This window comes from Podarcis bocagei (genome assembly GCF_964188305.1).
Source record: "Podarcis bocagei genome assembly, chromosome: 2".
NCBI classification, from domain to species: domain Eukaryota; kingdom Metazoa; phylum Chordata; class Lepidosauria; order Squamata; family Lacertidae; genus Podarcis; species Podarcis bocagei.
The window spans coordinates 8775094-8792395 of record NC_138126.1 but is presented as its reverse complement, the minus strand read 5'-3'; the positions used below and the strand labels follow the sequence as shown (position 1 = coordinate 8792395).

Sequence of the window (17302 nt, the reverse complement as noted above, 5' to 3'; positions counted from 1 at the left end):
GTCCTTTTCGCACCCCACTTCATTGCTCTCCAAAGTGGGGCTCACACCCACTTTTCTTGCTAAGGCAGAGTTTCTGCACTCAGAAAGGATCAGCCAATTAGGTGAGTCTCCTAGGAGCCCCATCATGGCAGGAATTTGGGGCTGTGGCACAAGGTCCCACTCAGCAGAAGGCACAGAGACCCCCTTCTAAACGCAGTTATGTCACACACATGACCACCTCGAGAGGGGGACCCCAGAAGACCATTCAGCCTGGGCGGAAGTCACTCAGCCTGGCTCCTTTGCACCAGGCGGTAATAGGGGCCCCTCCGGCTCATCAGCTCAGAGTGCGTCCCCTCCTCCACAACCTCCCCACCCTCCAGGACGACGATCCTGTTCGCGTTTTCCACCGTCTGCATCCGGTGAGCGATCACCAGCACCGCCCTGGCCTGGCCGCTCATCAGTGACTGCTGGATCTAGGAGAAGAAGCCAAACATCCCTTATTAGATTTATTTTATTTATTTATTAGGTTTCTATCCCAGCCCTCCTCCAAGAAGCTCAAGGTGATGTATATGGGGCTCTTCCTCACAACCCTGCGAGGTAGCCTAGGCTGAGAGGCAGGGATGGGCTCAAGGTCACCCAGTGAGGGTCAAGGCTGAGAGGGGATTTGAACCCAGGGCCCAGTCTAACACACTAACCACTGGCTCTCTCTCTGTGTGAAAGAGAACAAGTCAGAGATTGAGAGGTGTTTGTGAGCATTATGGATCTTCCTGTGTTTTCCCACACAAGGATATAGAACTTTGAGTGCTCCACATTATTATTATTATTATTATTATTATTATTATTATTATTATTACTATTATTACCCTGCCCATGTTAGGTAGCCCAGCATTTGGGTGCCAGAATAGCATGCGGCCCAGGATAGATATAATTTTGTCATCCTAAGGTTGGCCAAACTGGAAAAATAATGATGGAAAAAACTGCAAGGATAAGGTCTAAAAGCTGACTGGCACTGGAAAATGCAAGTCCATTTATTAATATTATAAATAACAATAATGAAGTAAAGTAAAGTAAAGTAAAGTAAAGTAAAGTAAAGTAAAGTAAAGTAAAGTAAAGTAAAGTAAAGTAAAGTAAAGTAAAGGTAAAGAACCCCTGGATGGTTAAGTCCAGCCAAAGGTGACTGGGGTTGTGGCGCTCATCTCACTTCAAGCCGAGGGAGCTGGCATTTGCCCACAGAGAGCTTCCTGGGTCACATGGCCAGCAGGACTAAATCACTACAGGTGCAACGGAACACCATGATGGAAACCAGAGCACACGGAAACACCGTTTACCTTCCCACTGCAGCGGTACCTATTTATCTACTTGCACTGGCATGCTTTTGAACTGCTGGGTTGGCAGGAGCAGGGACAGAGCAATGGGAGCTCACCCCGTCACAGGGATTCCAACTGCCAACCTTCTGATTGGCAAGCCTAAGAGGCTCAGTGGTTTAGACCACAGCGCCACCCGTGTCCCTACAATAATATAAAACCACCACACCCACTCATGGCTAATGCTTCTCATGTCAACCAAGTCCCACAATTCCTCCCCCCCCCCCGACACTCACGGCAGCTTCGCTCTCCACATCCAGAGCACTTGTGGCCTCATCCAGCACCAAGACCTTGGGGTTCCGGATCAGGGCCCGGGCGATGGCCAGGCGCTGCTTCTGCCCTGCGGACAGCTGGCCTCCCTTCTCCCCGACATCTGCAGGGAGGCAGGAATGAGAGAGAAGGGGTGGGAAGAGGGGGAAAACCGCCAGACTAAAGAAAGCCTGTTTGCCAGAGGAGTGGGAGTGGTGGCAGGGTGCAAAAGGCGAGTTGCAGGTAAAGGAGGATCCCGAACTCCTGGGTTCATTTGATGGGATGCAGTGAGCCGTTGGGTGGAGGGTCGGGCGCAGTGACAAGAGGAGCTGAGGCTCAGAGTCTGGAATTGTCACTCGTCACAAGAGACTGGAGCCCCACCAATTTTCCTGGAGGAATTCAGTGGGCCACAGAAATTCATGTTATCTCAGTGGGGAGAAGAGAGAGTAAGAATCAGGCCCGCTGCCCTTTCTGGAAGGAGTGTGGAGTTTTGCAGAGGCAAAAGGAGACGGGAGGAAAGAGATTTCACCCACCTGCGGCGAACCCTCCTTCCAGCTCATTGATGAAGCCTAAGGCGTTGGCTTCTCTTGCCGCAGCCGCCACCTCTTCCTGGCTGCAATCCTGCACCCCATAGGCGATATTGTCCCATATGGACCCAGAGAAGAGGACCGGCTCCTGTCCCACCAGCGCCACCTGCAGGCAGAATGAAGTGTGAGGACTAGAGAGAAATTGGATTCATTTTGCATTTAAAGCACGCTCCACCATATTTGCACCTTCTCAAACAATATAAGAACCGAAACACAGGCGAACCTTCAACATTCACAAATCTCTGAATTTTGCAACCCTGTTTTCCAACTTGAAGCGTTACAAAAATGTGTGTAAGAAATGAAGATGTTAGTGAAAACAGCCTACAAAAATGCTTTTTATTAGGAGAAATTGCTTGCAAAAATGTGTGCATTAGTCAAATCTGCAGACAATAACGTGTTCATTAGGAGAGATTTGCACTGAAATATTTTCATGCAAATTTTTAAAAGCAAATCCCACAAATTGCTGCATTAATGTACAGAACTCAATTAAAGTTGGAAAGATGAGAAACTGAGAGAACAGGAAGGGGCAGACCCTTCCATCCCTTCAAACATCTGAAGGAGGCTCTCGTATCCCCTCTGAGCCATCCCTTCTCAAGGCTCCACAGCCGCAGCTGCTCCTTGCAAGCATCTCCTTGTGGGAATCATCTCCAGTCACCCTCCCCTGGAAAAAGCCACAATTTACAGCTTAAGTACCAGGCTGGGAAGTGTTTGTGTATCACAAATACTTGGTGGGCATGGCCTTTTGCAACCCACATTTCCTCTCCTGTGCTCAGCCCCACCCTGTCGTTTCCTCTTCTGCAAAAGATGCTTCCTGTTTTGTGAAAAACAGAACTGCCTTCCCCGTTGCAAGGAGAACTCTCTAAAATCCCAAAAATCCTTTGGAACTCCCTGCCAATTGACATCAGGCAGGCGCTTTTGCTGTATTCTTTTCAGCGTCTGCTAAAACATACATGTCCAGGCAACCCTATTGAAATGTGGGGAACACTAACAAGCGTTTCAATCTGGGTTTTGTTTGTTTAGCTTATTGTTGATTTTAATTATTTTTCAATGCTCTAAATAGTTGTTTTCAACTTTTTAAATTGTTTATTTCTTCTTGTTAACTGCTTTGAGGTTTTATTACAAATAAATGGTATATAAATCTTGTGAGATAAATTTGAGAGCCTATGCCCTTTTAAAATGTAGGGTTTTTTGGGGGGGTTATTGGGCTGTTGTTTTTATTTGGATTATGTATTTTTTTAAAAAACCATTTATACTTTCCAGATATATACATTTCACTGATTTTAACAATCATTTTGACATTTTAAAACTTGACTTTCTTCCCCCTCTTTATGCAGTTCCTTAAATTTATTGTTAGTATCTTCTGCCTATCCAAATGAACTTAATTTGTTTATCTTCTTTAAATATATACTCTTATGTAGCTGCAGGTTATTACAATAATCCTGCCAGTGTTCTTGTCTGTTTACAATTTATCTGTAAATATTCAATAAACTATTTCCATTCTTTTATCAAAAAAACCTTGTTATCTTGATTTCTTATTCTTCCAGTAGAGTTTTGCCATTTCTGCATCTTCCACAAGGAAGAATGGATTATGGATTGTGTGGTTTTATATTATGATTTTATTCTGAGACCTGAGGGTATACAGCGGTATATAAATTCAAAAAATAATAAATAATGAAGAGGAAACAGGAGTTTGATGTCAGCCACCCTTTGTGGGCTCCCTGCTCACCTTGCTGTGCAGGTACTTGTGCTCATAATCCCGGATCGGGACCCCGTCCAGCAGGATCTCCCCAGACTGGGGCTCATAGAAGCGCTCCAGTAGTGCCACGCAGGTGCTCTTCCCACTGCCGTTGAGACCCACAAGTGCCACCACCTCCCTGGGACGGAGCTCAACGGAGACGTTCTGCGCAGAAGGAGCGAGGAAAGGAGAAAAAACCAGGGCTGTGATTCACCTCCTCCAGAGCCAGGAGGGATACACAAGTTACAGACCTTCTTTGCAGATGAGCCTAGGGCTTGCAGATGAGAAGGTCAGCGGTTCGAATCCCCACGACGGGGTGAGCTCCCTTTGCTCTGTCCCTGCTCCTGCCAACCTAGCAGTTCGAAAGCACAAAAGTGCAAATAGATAAATAGGTACCACTCCGGCGGGAAGGTAAACGGTGTTTCCGTGCACTGCTCTGGTTCACCAGAAGCGGCTTAATCATGCTGGACACATGAACCGGAAGCTGTACGCTGGCTCCCTCGGCCTATAGAGCGAGATGAGCGCTGCAACCCCAGAGTCGTTCCCGACTGGACTTAACTGTCAGGGGTCCTTTACCTTTATTGATTACTTTTTGGGGGGACTGCCCCTCCCTCGCTCCCCCTCTTGGCTATGCCCATGGAGAGAGAGGCGACAGATATGGGGTGTGCTGACATATAGGGCGAAGCTTCACTTTTTCAATTAATGTATTTGTTTTGTTTATTTATAGACTGCCCTTCCACCCTATGATCTCAGAGCGGTTCACAGGGTACAATACGGGGGGAGGGGAGGAACCCCATGAAAAGAAGAAGGAAGAAACAAGCGCTGCAGAGAAGCGGCCTGAGGCAAAACCCGGAGTCCCCTATGCCCGCCTCTCCGTCCAAAATAAGGGCACATCGCTGCCCTCCCCCTCCCCCGCCGTGGACTCCCCTCCTTGCCTGACACTCCCCTCCCCTCCCCCGCAAACGCGTCATCCGGCGGAGAACTTTCAGTTTCACTTTCCCACCGCAGCTCCCGGGCTCCTTTCCCATTGGGCGGATATCCATCTCGCCTCCTGCTGAGGATTGCGGGGGGGGGGGCTTCCTCCTCTGGGCAGGAGGGGCTTTGAGTGGGGCGAGGGGGGGAGGCCGATGGGGTGGCTGCTGCTCCTCCCCCTCTTGTTGGGGGGCTGCTTCGGTGAGTACCCCCGAGTCCCCCCGAGTGCCACAAGTCGGGGTGGGCAGAATGTAGAAAGAGAGCGGAGGGGTTGCCCACCGCCTGATCCGGATCCAGTCCGCTTTCTAGTCTCTCCTTCCTCCTCCTGATATTCTCATCTGCAGGAGATACTACCCTCCCTGCTGTTCTGGAGACCTGCTCTCCCCCCAAAAGCCAGTCTGGGATTCAGTGGGGAGATCCAGTCAGAGGGGACTCATCCTAGTCCAGAATTGTGGTCTCCCAGCGCCCCCCCCCCCCCGAGATGCCCCAGGGGGAACCCCCAGAGCAGGACCTGACAGCCGCAGCTGCCCTCTCCCCACTTAAGAATCCCAGCAAGTGGAGGGGGCAGCCTGGTCGTTTTTAAAAAAAAGAAAAATCAATGTAAATAAATAAATAAATATTTTTATAAGGAAGCTTTGGATTGGTGTTACTAAAGACACTGAACTCAGCAGAGGACACACCCTCCCCCTGGGCTCATTAGCTTTTTTGCTTAGCCTATGAAAGATGCCTGAGGGACAAGCGATGGGGAGATGATGATGGTGCTTTACTGACCGAGTGCAGCCCATATAATCATTGCTTACAGTGGAATAAAATCTGATCCCCGCCTCTCGCTGATGAGCTGTCTCAATATTGGGACCTTAGCCTGCATTGCTGTAAACTGGCTAATATGATCCCAGCTGGAGAGGGGAGGCAAAATTGTGATCATTTTGTTGAAACCTTGGCTTTTAAAAATCGTGTGCTGGTGGAACAAGTTGCAAGAAAATATAAATGCCTCAGGCTTCGTTGGGAATACTTTGAGATCTCTATTGATGAACTCACGGAACCCTTTAGAATATTGGTTATTAGGTATTAGTGCCTGGCGTGCTCTGGTCCATGGGGTCACGAAGAGTCAGACACGACTAAACGACTAAACAACAAGTTATTCCAAACCAGGGTGGATAAATGTTAATGATCTTTTTTAATCAGATTTTTAAAAAATTAAGTCGGATTTCTTTTATTTAAATTGGATTTGAAAAATAAAATGCTTTTTCCAGGAAAAATATTTCTAAATATAGTTTTTTACTTAAGTTACATTATAGTCCAAAGGCTATTCATAAGGAAATAAGGATTTGGTAAATAAATATATGAAGCTTTGCCCCCGCCCCCTCTCTGTGTCCTTTCTAGGCTGCTCCAGTCACTCCTTGCGCTACTTATGCACGGGGGTGTCAGGGCCCAGTCAGGGGCTGCCCCCGTTCATTGCTGGGGGGTACGTGGACCACCAGCCCATTGTTAAGTATGACAGCGAAACCGAGAAGGCTGTGCCCCAAGTTTCCTGGATGTTGAAAGCAGAGAAGGACCATGCTCAGTACTGGGAAAAGAGCACCCAGGAATTCCTCAAGCTGGATATGAAATTTAGCCAGTACCTGCTGGACCTACAGGATCAATACAACCAGAGCAAAGGTGAGTGGAGGGCAGGAAGGGAGCTCAGTCTCCCCCTCTCTCTTTCTCTGCCAGGTTTGTCCCTTCCAGGGGCAGGAGATGGTGCCTTGAGAGGGAGAATAGTGATTCCTAAACAGGGATAAGCTGCTTTCTCCCTGCCAGTCAGGCTCCTTCTGGGGTCCTTTGCCCACCTTTGGTCCCCACCTGCACTCGGCTCTCACCTGGGGCTCCTGGAGGCTTTCAGCCTGTGACAGCAGCCACAATCCTGGGACTCAGGTGAGGGGAGCCGATGGGTCTCAAAACCTCGGTGAGTTAGGGACGTCCCCTGCATGCGAAGACAGGCTCTGGTGGGTTGAGCAGACGAGACCGAGAGTGGGTCCCACGGTCAAAAAGGGGTTTTTGCACATGCCGTAGAGCAACCTTTTTCAGCCGTGGGCCAGTCCACTGCCCCTCAGACCATGTGGGGGGCTGGACTATATTTTGAAAAAAAGAAAGAAAGAATTCCTATGCCCCACAAATAACCCAGAGATGCACTGGGAAGGTAAACGGCGTTTGCATGAACTCTGGTTTCCGTCATTCTGACCACAAGACCTGGAAAGCTGTCTGTGAACAAACGCCAGGTCCCTCAGCCTGAAAGTGGAGATGAGCGCCACAACCTCATAGTCACGTTTGACTGGACTTAACCTTCCAGGGGTCCTTTGTTGCTCTTTCGTTGTTTAGTCGTGTCCGACTCTTTGTGACCCCATGGACCAGAGCACGCCAGGCACTGCTGTCTTCCACTGCCTCCCGCAGTTTGGTCAGACTCCTGCTGGTAGCTTCAAGAACACTGTCCCACCATCTTGTCCCCTGTCGTCCCCTTCTCCTTGTGCCCTCCATCTTTCCCAACATCAGGGTCTTTTCCAGGGAGTTTTCTCTTCTCGTGAGGTGGCCAAAGTATTGGAGCCTCAGCTTCAGGATCTGTCCTTCCACTGAGCACTCAGGGCTGATTTCCTTCAGAATGGATAGGTTTGATCTTCTTGCAGCCCATGGGACTCTCAAGAGTCTCCTCCAGCACCATAATTCAAAAGCATCAATTCTTCGGCCATCAGCCTTCCTTATGGCCAGGGGTCCTTTAACTTTACCTTACTGTTGTTGTTATTGTGGGACTTGACATGGGATAGAAATCTTGCTCTGGTCCTGTTGTCCCCCCCCCCCCCCCATTGACCTCTTGGGGGTCTCTTTCAGGCTTCCACACACTGCAGCTCATGTACGGCTGTGAACTGAGCCCAGACGGGCGCAAAGAAGGGTATTACCGGTACGGCTACGACGGGAGGGACTTCCTCACTTTTGAGAAGGAGACCCTCACCTGGACGGCAGCTGACAGAGAGGCCCAAGTGATGAAGAGGAAGTGGGATGCAGAGTTGGCCAAGACTTGGTACCGGAAGGCCTACCTGGAGGAGGAATGCATTGAGTGGCTGCAGAGATACCTGGACTACGGGAATGAAACTCTGCTGAGGACAGGTGAGATGGGTGGGTGGGGAATGGGAGTGGGGAGGAGGGCTAATGCATCGAATGGTAGAATTATGGAGTTGTAGAGTTGGAAAGGACCCCCAGGGTCATCTAGTCTAACCCCCTGCAATGCAGGGATCTCAGCTAAAGCATCCATGACAGGTGGCCATCGAACCTCTGCTTAGACTCCTCCAAGGAAGGAGAGTTCACCACCTCCTGAGGGAGACTGTTCCACTGTTGAACAGCTCTTGCTGTTGGAAGGGTATTCCTTTTTTAAAAATATTCGGTCATACCTTGGTTGCTGAACGCCTTGGAACTCATATGTTTTGGTTCCTGAATGATCAACAACCAGAGTTGAGTGTTCCGATTTTTGAACGATTTTGGGAAGCCAGGTGTCTGGTGCAGCTTCCGCGGCTTCTGATTGGCTGTAGGAAGCTCCGGCAGCCAATTGGAAGCCGCACCTTCGTTTATGAACAGTTCCAGGAGTCAAACAGACTCCCAGAACGCATTTTGTTTGGGAACCAAGGTACTACTGTGTGTATATATATAATATATATATAAAGCTAAATTGGCAGATCTAATAAAGAGAAAACCCAAAATTATGGTCATGAAACAGTGGGAGTGTTTAAATGATTACTTACAAAACCAGGGCTCTGCTACCAAAATCTGGCTGTGTTTAGAATAATCTTGTGAGTAACATAAAAAATATAACGTGAGATATTAAGGAGGCTTAAAGGAAAAATATGAAGAACAGAGGATATTGCGAATGGATTATTAAAAACGCGTGGGGCAAACGGTGGAAGTCTTTTAAAAATATTTTAATTAAGATAGATATGGATAAGATGGAAATATATAATTGAACATAAATACAGATTTGAAATGGTTGTGTATAGTGAATACTTATCTACTTTTAAAATCTTCATTCTTGACTTTTTCTTCTTTTCTTTTTCTCTTATATTTCATCTTTCATTTTTTCTCTCTTTTGTGAACATCGCTTTATAGAGGTGTAAATAATTATATGCATGTGAAGAGGTAAAATATTTGTATTCTTTATATTTTCTAATTTTCCTTTGGTTACATGTATTTTCTTTTATTTCTTTGTATATTTGTATATATATATTCTATTTTGTACTTAATAACATTTTAAAAAATAAATAATTATATATATTATATTATATTTAATATAATATAAATAATTAAACTTTTCTGTTTTACATTTTAGAATATTCATTTAAACAACCTTAAAATATCAGTGACTTCCCTCCTTCTCTTTTCATGGTTCATTTTGCATACCATAAATCCCTGCATATTTTACATGAACTAAGCCATTCAGTATTCCAATATTACATCCATCAAAACTTATTTACACTGTTGAATTTATCTTTATGAAAGTTATTCCTGATGTTGAGTCTGAATCTCCTTTCTTGTTGGAGGGTGGAGTCGTGATTTCGCTACTTATTTCTCCACCCACATCACATTTCAGACCAAAACTCTGTTTTGTGCAGGAAGGAAGTCTGGGAGTGGGTCACTTCAGGCTACAGTGTGTGGATGTTATTTTTTTAAAAAAATCAAAAAGAAGCCCAAATCTGCCTAGAAGGGGGTGGCTGATAATTTTGGGTCAGAGGGACAGATAGACCCATGAGCAACTCAGAGAGCTGAAGCAGTCTTCGGACTGTGTGTCAAAACTATAAAAACGTGGGTGTGGTTGGTAACAATAAATGAGACATTTGAGGGGTTTCTGGTGTGTGGGTGTCATGGGCTGGCTGGATGCAGAGGACTGGTGGGAGGAACCAGCTGAGGAACCCTCAAGAGAAGAAGGCTCAGAGCTCAGGGAGTGGTGGTAGGACAATGATGAACGGTCAAAGGGAGAAGAGGGAGAAGACTGGGAAGTGTCAGAATGTGAAGAGGTAACAGGGCTTAGTGAGCTGCGAGAGTCTGTGGCAGAGAGCAGTCCAGAATGAGAGGCAGAAGCAGAGGCTGGAGAGGAGGGAGGACAGGAGACAGAAGTGAGGCAGGCTGCTGAAGAATCCAGGGAGTCTCACCCTCCTGCTGTGACCAGCTCCCCTCCTCCCTGGTCTCAAAGAACCAGGAGAGGCATGAAGAGGGCAGAGGAGAAGTTAGCTTCATGCAGGCACAGTCTCAGATTGCTTTGGGGAAAACCCTGAAGTGGGGGGGACTTAGACAATTGTGGGGAAGTGGGGACCTTCAGTCTCTGCAATTGCCAAACAGGGGCTTCAGATTGCTTTGGGTATCACAGGCCCATAGCAGGGACACCCATGGGGTTTGTCTGAATAATTTCTTTTAAAAATGGACAAAGGTTTCACAGTGGAACATCTCTGGGAACAGGTATCAGTCTGAGCCATGGGTCAATTCATCTATTGATGATATTCACTACAAAGACCTTAAGCATATTTGTGGAGGACAGGGATTTTTAAGTCTGACGAAACACAAGGGAAGTTGATAATTTCTCTCTTCTGACCTTGTCATCTCTTGGGGATGTTGAAGGCATCAGTAATCGAATTTCAGGTCAGGGTGGCACTGGATGTCCACGTGAATTGCACCATCCATCTTGCCAGCTACTGGAGAGGTTCCTTTGTTTTTGGCAGAGCTCCCAGTGGGGAAGGTGACGCGTCAGGCCCTTCCAGACAGCCAGGAGTCCCTCATCTGCCAGGCCTATGGCTTCTACCCCAGAGAGATTGACACCACCTGGAGGATGGACGGGAAGGTCATGGAGCATGCCACTTTCCGCAGGGACGTCGCTCCCAATTCCAACGGGACCTACCACGCCTGGCTCAGCATTGACGTGGACCCCCAGGACAGGAACCGCTATCATTGCCACATAGAGCATGTCAGCCTAACCCAGCCTCTGGTCTTGGCCTGGGAGGAGCCTGGTGAGGAACGACAGGAGAGGGGCAGGAGGAGTCGTCAGAGAATCACAATAGAGTTGGAAGGGACCTCAAGGGTCATCGAATTCATCCCCCTGCAATGCAGGAATCTCAACTAAAGCATCCATGACAGATGACCACCCAACCTCTTGGATGGCCTTCTTTGCTGGATTCTAGGGGGAGAACGTGCACCCAGAGTTGAACAAGGGACTCCAGTGCTATCATAGGCTAATACTCCATGTGACATCATCCATATTTTGGGGGTGCAAAGGAGGAGATGTGATTTAGGTTCAGGGAAGTGGGGAGGGCATGGTGTTCAAAGAGTGGAGTTTGAAGAGTAATCATTGGAAGGAGAGGGACCCTCTCTGGGAGGTGAGAAATCTTACTGGTTTATAATTATGTGGTGTCCCATGAGGTTGCTGAATGCCACTCTTAATCATAGGTACTTCTGGTCTTCTCTGAAGCCATCTAATGGTGAGCGATGGGTTGCCTTAGAGGGGAGGGCATCCTAGAGAGCACTGCCATAGCACATTGCTTTGTGCATGGGAGGTCTCAGATTTGATATGCAGCATCTCTCCTCAAAAAAAAAAAAGATTGTGGGATGTCTGGATGAGGCTTTGGGAGCTGCCACCAGTGTCTGAACAGAAATATAATTTGTTTCCTTTTAGCCAAGGGGGGCCATTCTTCCGCCACTCTGGAAAACATTGCGTGGGGCGTTGTGGCTGCTGTGTTGGCAGTGGTTGTGGTGGCTGCTGTGATCTTTTTTGTCCGCAGTAAGTAAACACTGGATGGATTTGCTGGGTTTTGTCTGTCCTGACTGAGAATGTGCTGATGGCAAAGCCTTCCTGGCAGCTCCCTCACAAGTTTCCCCCACCCATAAATGACCTGTGGAACACCAACCAGAAAGTACCCAAAGGTCAACCCTAACTGTTCTTCCCCACTGCCTCCTGGCCCCTATTCTGATATGTTTGGGAAGCAGGATTCATGTGGGTTACATAATGTAATAATGGTTCCAAAATGCCAAGGGGCTGGCAAGTACCTGTCACCTAGACCAACGATGGAGAATTTGTGGCCCTCCAGACTCCGATATGGACCACAATTCTCGTCAACCCTGCTGGCTGCTGGGAACCAAAGTCCGCAACATTGGCAGGGTCACAAATATCCCTGATCTCTAGCCCAGATTTGCACAGGGATACTAAGCTGGAATCTACACACATATAAAAAAACCGCTGTGAAAATGCTTTTTAAAAACCGTTTTGAAAAAGGCATTGAATTTGGGATAGCTCACTGTCGCCATCTGGTGTCACGTTAATATAATGCACTTTACAACACATTTAAAATGTTTCATTTGCAGCTGTATAACTGAGCCTATGGTACAATTGTTGGCGAGTGAGTCGCCGTGTGTCCTGTAGATCTGTGATGGTAGCGATCTACAGCTGGGGTTTCCAACCCTTCTCGAACAGTGGGGACATATGAAATGTGATGAAAGCGCTGTGGGCACCAGAAATAAAATGGCAGCCATGGGCAATGGACCATAACACATTTTCAACAATTCATATAACATTAAAAAGAGATACCTTGCCAGCCAATGGAGACAGGAACAGGAATTAAACTTGTATGGCACCTGTGAAGGTCTTTCTTGGAGGCAGTCGGAGCCCTTGGTCAAGAACGAGCTCCTTCTTGCTGTGCAGTGCAAAACAGCTGCTGGAGCAACAAGGGTTTGCCCGCTTCCACTCCAAATCATATTTTGTTGAAGTGGGGAGAGAGAAAGCAAGCAGCAGCGTTGGGCTTCCTGCTTGCCCAAGTGTCCCTTCCTGCTTGTTTGTTTGTTTGTTTGTTTGTTTGTTGCTTGTAGGCCATGAGTACCATGAAAGCCTTGCTTGCAGTCTCTTGTTGGGGCAAGTGATGGGGGGAAGAGGAAGCAGCAAAGTAGACTTCACTGGTTGCTTAGCCAGTTTCTGCCCACCAGCCACAAGTAACTGGCAGCAGCAGAATGTCAAATTTCAGCAGCGCCCCGTGCAATGCCAACATTTGGAATCCCCGCCTCTCACGCTCCATCCTCTCCCTGACCTGATCTTCTTATTCTGTTTCTGTAGGGAGAGTACGAATGAAAGCAGCCTATGAAAGAACGTCAAGTGAGTGACTCCTTTTTCCTTTGAAAAGCGTTTGTTTTTGAAAAAGGGGGGAAGCATTTTAGATGTTGCATGAATATATTGGTGACCGCAGGTGCCAGAGTGGGCAAGGGTTCAGTCATCAGGTTTGCCCTGGAGATTTATAGCAGCCACAGGCGTTTTTTTTAAAACCCGCCTCCCCCGACATTAGCTTAAAAGTGTATAAATCCCCCCGGATGGGCATGTAGACCCCCCAAAAGAGGACATGTCTGGGATTTCCAATACGTATAGCAACCCTAGGTCAGAGGTCACAGGCGGTCAAAGACCCATCACTATTTCTGGAGCAGGGTCTCCGTCTCCAGCATCCCATAACCACCCAATGAGCATGAAAGGAGAGTGTGTGTTTTTAGCCACAGTCCGTTCCAAAGCTCAACATTTAGGAACAGTGAAAACCACAAGGCACTTCCGTTTCAGGAGAATGGTGTATGACAGGGCCAGCCCACCCAGGAGGCAAGGGGAGGCAACTGCCTCAGGTGGCAGGATTCAGCAGGGCAGCAGATCCCCATGTCAATCTTTCTCCCTATGCCCTGGGTATAAATCTTCCTTCACTCCTTCTTCCCTGGGAAGGACATTTTGGGGCCTGCCTCAGGTGTCAAAACATATTGGGCTGGCCTTGGTGTGTGAGTTATGCTTCGTGCAATGGGACTTCACAGAAAACACAACTTAAGGCGACATTGGAGCACTGCACAATCATTTGCACATGTACATGCGCAGATAATAGTATATCCAGGCAACACATGGAGAACTGAACTGATGGTTGCAAAGCATCCTGAATTATTATTCCTGTATGATTATAATTTTATTGTATAATCCTAGGAGGTTGTAGAGTGTAGACTGAGACGTATGTTAACATTTGGACTTAATGGGGCATGGAGGGATATGTGTGTGTGTGGAAGCAGAGGGGAAAGGTGCAAGTGGAAATGAGAACTCCCTCCCTAAAACACAGGCAGTGAGACGCACTCTCTTTATTTTCTCCTTTTTGCAGCAAGCAGCCAGGAACCCGCCAGCTCCACCAGCTCCTCCGTCGGTAAGTGGGGAATGGATGGGGATGGATGCCCACCTTGAAAGCAGGCCTCCGTGGGGAGGGGATCATTCTTTTGGTGATGGGGGCTTCTACTTTCTAGGAATGATAAAACCACCTGGAGTCAGCCGCAAGTGAGAATAACTTCTGCACACACAAGCGCAAAGAAAGTCCTTCTCTGCTGCCGCCTGATTTTGTGGAGGATCTTGTTCCTCTGTTACTTTAAATTTATTATTATTCAATGTATATCTCGCCCTTCCTCCCAAGAAGCCCAGGGGTTCTACCCAGGGTCTGAAGAACAAGAAGGCATTTATATTCCGCACTGGGCTTCTTAGTGTCCCTGTGCATTTCCCACCTTCCCTAAAGGGAGAGGCTTGGCTGAGTTGCTGGAGCCTCCTCTGGAAACCTTAAGTCTTTGCTCTGAGTATGTTTATTTTTAGCGTGGCTTGATAGGTCAAGGGATTGGAGCAGGTGGCCTCTGTGCCATCGAATGCCCCAATACTGACAGCTTGATCATGCTTCTTCCTCTGGTTCCTCCTGCAGGGGACATTCAAGGCAGCACAGAAATAGAAATGAGGAATTTTCAACGAGGAGGGAGGCCACCTTCAGGTCACTTCTCTTTATGAAATGTCTGCCTCCAAACCTGCCCATCCCAGCGGGGAGAGGCCTCCAGGCTGACCGGCTCCTCAGGGCTGCTTTGAGATGGGAACGTGGTTGGCATCCAGAACTATCTCCCCCTCTGCAGCGAAAACAACAGACTACACAAAAGAACAAAGCGACAGGAATTTGACCTCCGAGGAGTCAAAAACCATTTCAGCCTCTCAAGACACTGAGTTAAGTGACCTTAAACTGGCCGTCCTGCCACCAAAGGAGCAGCAAAAGGAGACTGCGAGGCAAAAGGGCCAAATTACTGTTGCCCAAGAGGTTTGGTGCTATCAGCTGTGGACTGAATTGGGCGAAAGGGGTTTTTGTTGCCCCGTGACAGGCATTGTTATTGTTCATTTATTGAATTTGCATGTTGCCCTATACCCGCAGGCCTCAGGGCGGTTCACAGGATAAAATCACAACCCAATAACACTCTCAAACAGATTTTAACAGGGGCTCCAGACGCAGGGAAGAAGCCATCCGGCCTCCTTGCCAACTCTGTTCCTAGGTGCGCTGGCCACGCGGGACGTTGGTGCTGAACCCAGAGGAGGAGAGCGGGAACTCCTAGGGCAAATGGACTTGCCTCCAGTCCGCAGGCCAGAGAAGAGGCCCCTGCACTGCAGACCTTGTGGGTCCTCTGCTTTAATTTCATACTGCTGAAGGCATTATCCAGTTGATGTGGGTGGTGTACTATTGGGTGGGGACTGGAAGTGTGTTTCTTCTGCCCAGAGAGAGAGTCACAGGAGGAAGACAGGAAGTTGCCTTACACTGAGTCAGAGAGCCATTGGTCCATCTAGCTCTAGACTGCCTGCACTGACTGGCAGTGGCAGTCCAGGATTTCCTAAAAGGTTCCCTCCTGGTCCTACCTGGAGGTGCTGTGGATTGAACCTGGAGCCGCCTGCATGCAAGTTTCCAGCCCTGAGCTATGACCCTGAATGGTTCTCCTCCACTCATTGTATTCTCCACAACAACCCTGTGAGGTAGGTTAGGCGGAGAGACAATGACTGGCCCAACGTCACCCAGTGAGCTTCATGGGCGAGGGGGAATTTGAACCCTGGTCTCCCAGCTCCTAGTCCAGCACACTGACCGTTACATTGCGCACACCTGCTCCCAAATCCTTCCGTTTTCATGTCTCTTAAGGTGCCCCCTTCCTCCTCCTTTTTCCCACTACCCTGAAAAAAAGTTCTTCCACACCAAAATCAGATTGTGCCGACTGCAATTCAGTGTGGATCTTGGTGCTGCCCCAGACCCTTGGGGTGCCAGTGGCCCAGGAAAGAGTGTTATCTGTGGCAGCTCCTAAATGGTGGCATCTCTGCGCACAGAGGTGGGTCTGACTTTAAAGCTGCTATTGTTTGCTAAAAACACTCTTTGTCCTGCCCTTTGGCACCTTAGAAATGCCCTTTTGAGATCCACACGACCACTGTGACTGGGATTTTAAAAAACGGATCTTATTGTTAAATTTTAGGGCCTGCTGGTGAAATGCAGGAAACGCTTGACTTTTCCTTGCATGTTGCATTTATGTTGCTTATTTACAATTCCTGAAAAGTGTTTTTTTAAAAAAGAATGAATTAATGGTTTTCAATGTCAATAAATTCAGCGTTGGAATATCTCTTCCTCCTCCCCTTTGATTGAAATGTGTGAGTTGAGAAGGCATCAGGCGTCACATACATTTTGTGAAATCATAACAGCATTTCATTTCTTGTGGAAAGTGCTCAGGCTCGGACTATGGCCAGCCCCCAGTGGATTCCCTGCAAGAAATGGTGAAATGGTGATTTATATTTCCCGGGTGAGTCAGGGGGACCATGGCATTGTAGCAGGACCATCGCTAGATGGGGTCCAGCACTTGGATGGGAGGGGGAATCGCAACATCCTGAAATATATTCAGAGTTGCAAAGTGATTTCATGCTCTTTATTCAGCTCATAGTGGTGAGGAGGGAATGAAAGTCCCCTCAAAGTATCTGCTTTATATACATTATTTACACAATGGGCTGCACGTGATTGGCTAATTCCTGAATTCTCCTGTAGGCCAATCAGGTTGTGAATTCACTTCTATCTGGAGCTGGATTGGGTGGCTCCTGCAGACCAATCATACTGCTGCATTGTTCTAGGACCAATCAGACTGCTGCATTTTGGATCCTATTCAACTCAGTACATAACACTCCGTTTCATAATGCGACTACCTGTGCAGAGAGGCAAAACCAGGTGCCCCTGGGGAGAGTCTGGTCTCACTGGGAGGTGGCTGAAGCTTCCTGGGGCTGTTGGAGTGTGAAGGCCTTCTGGGGCCCCTGGGGAGAGTGCTATTTTTCTAGAAAAAGGGGTGCTGGAACTCGCCATGAAGGCTGCCCTTATTCTCTTAGGATGGCAAAGGTGCCCACCTGAGAGGTGAAGGAACTGAGTTCTGGCTGAAAAAAGCCCTGGCCCTAGCCATGTTCTGTTTGCCCTGCTGCTTCCCCCAGAAAACCCACTCTTTACTGCTAAATCGGAGCAAACGTCAATCTGCAGAAGACCTGATTGATGTTTGCTCCGATTCAGCCGTGAACAGCCGGTTTCTACAGTGGAAAGAGGTGG

The 17302-nt window shown here is 47.9% G+C and overlaps 2 protein-coding genes and 1 long non-coding RNA gene across 3 annotated transcripts in view; 2 read left to right on the top strand and 1 right to left on the bottom strand.

Moving 5' to 3' along the window:
- LOC308581252 overlaps window positions 1-17302 on the bottom strand; it is a 93384-nt gene that overhangs the window by 41844 nt on the left and 34238 nt on the right. The window lies entirely within an intron of this gene.
- The window catches only part of LOC308580968 (class I histocompatibility antigen, F10 alpha chain-like), a 78535-nt gene that overhangs the window by 32026 nt on the left and 29207 nt on the right, over window positions 1-17302 (top strand). The window lies entirely within an intron of this gene.
- LOC308580949 (major histocompatibility complex class I-related gene protein-like) lies at window positions 5038-16343 on the top strand. Its single transcript, XM_081183288.1, has 8 exons — window positions 5038-5087; window positions 6270-6545; window positions 7749-8024; window positions 10619-10903; window positions 11566-11670; window positions 12994-13032; window positions 14054-14095; window positions 14633-16343. The coding sequence occupies exons 1-8, from the start codon at window positions 5042-5044 to the stop codon at window positions 14713-14715; spliced, it is 1152 nt and encodes a 383-aa protein (XP_081039414.1). The 5' UTR covers window positions 5038-5041; the 3' UTR covers window positions 14716-16343.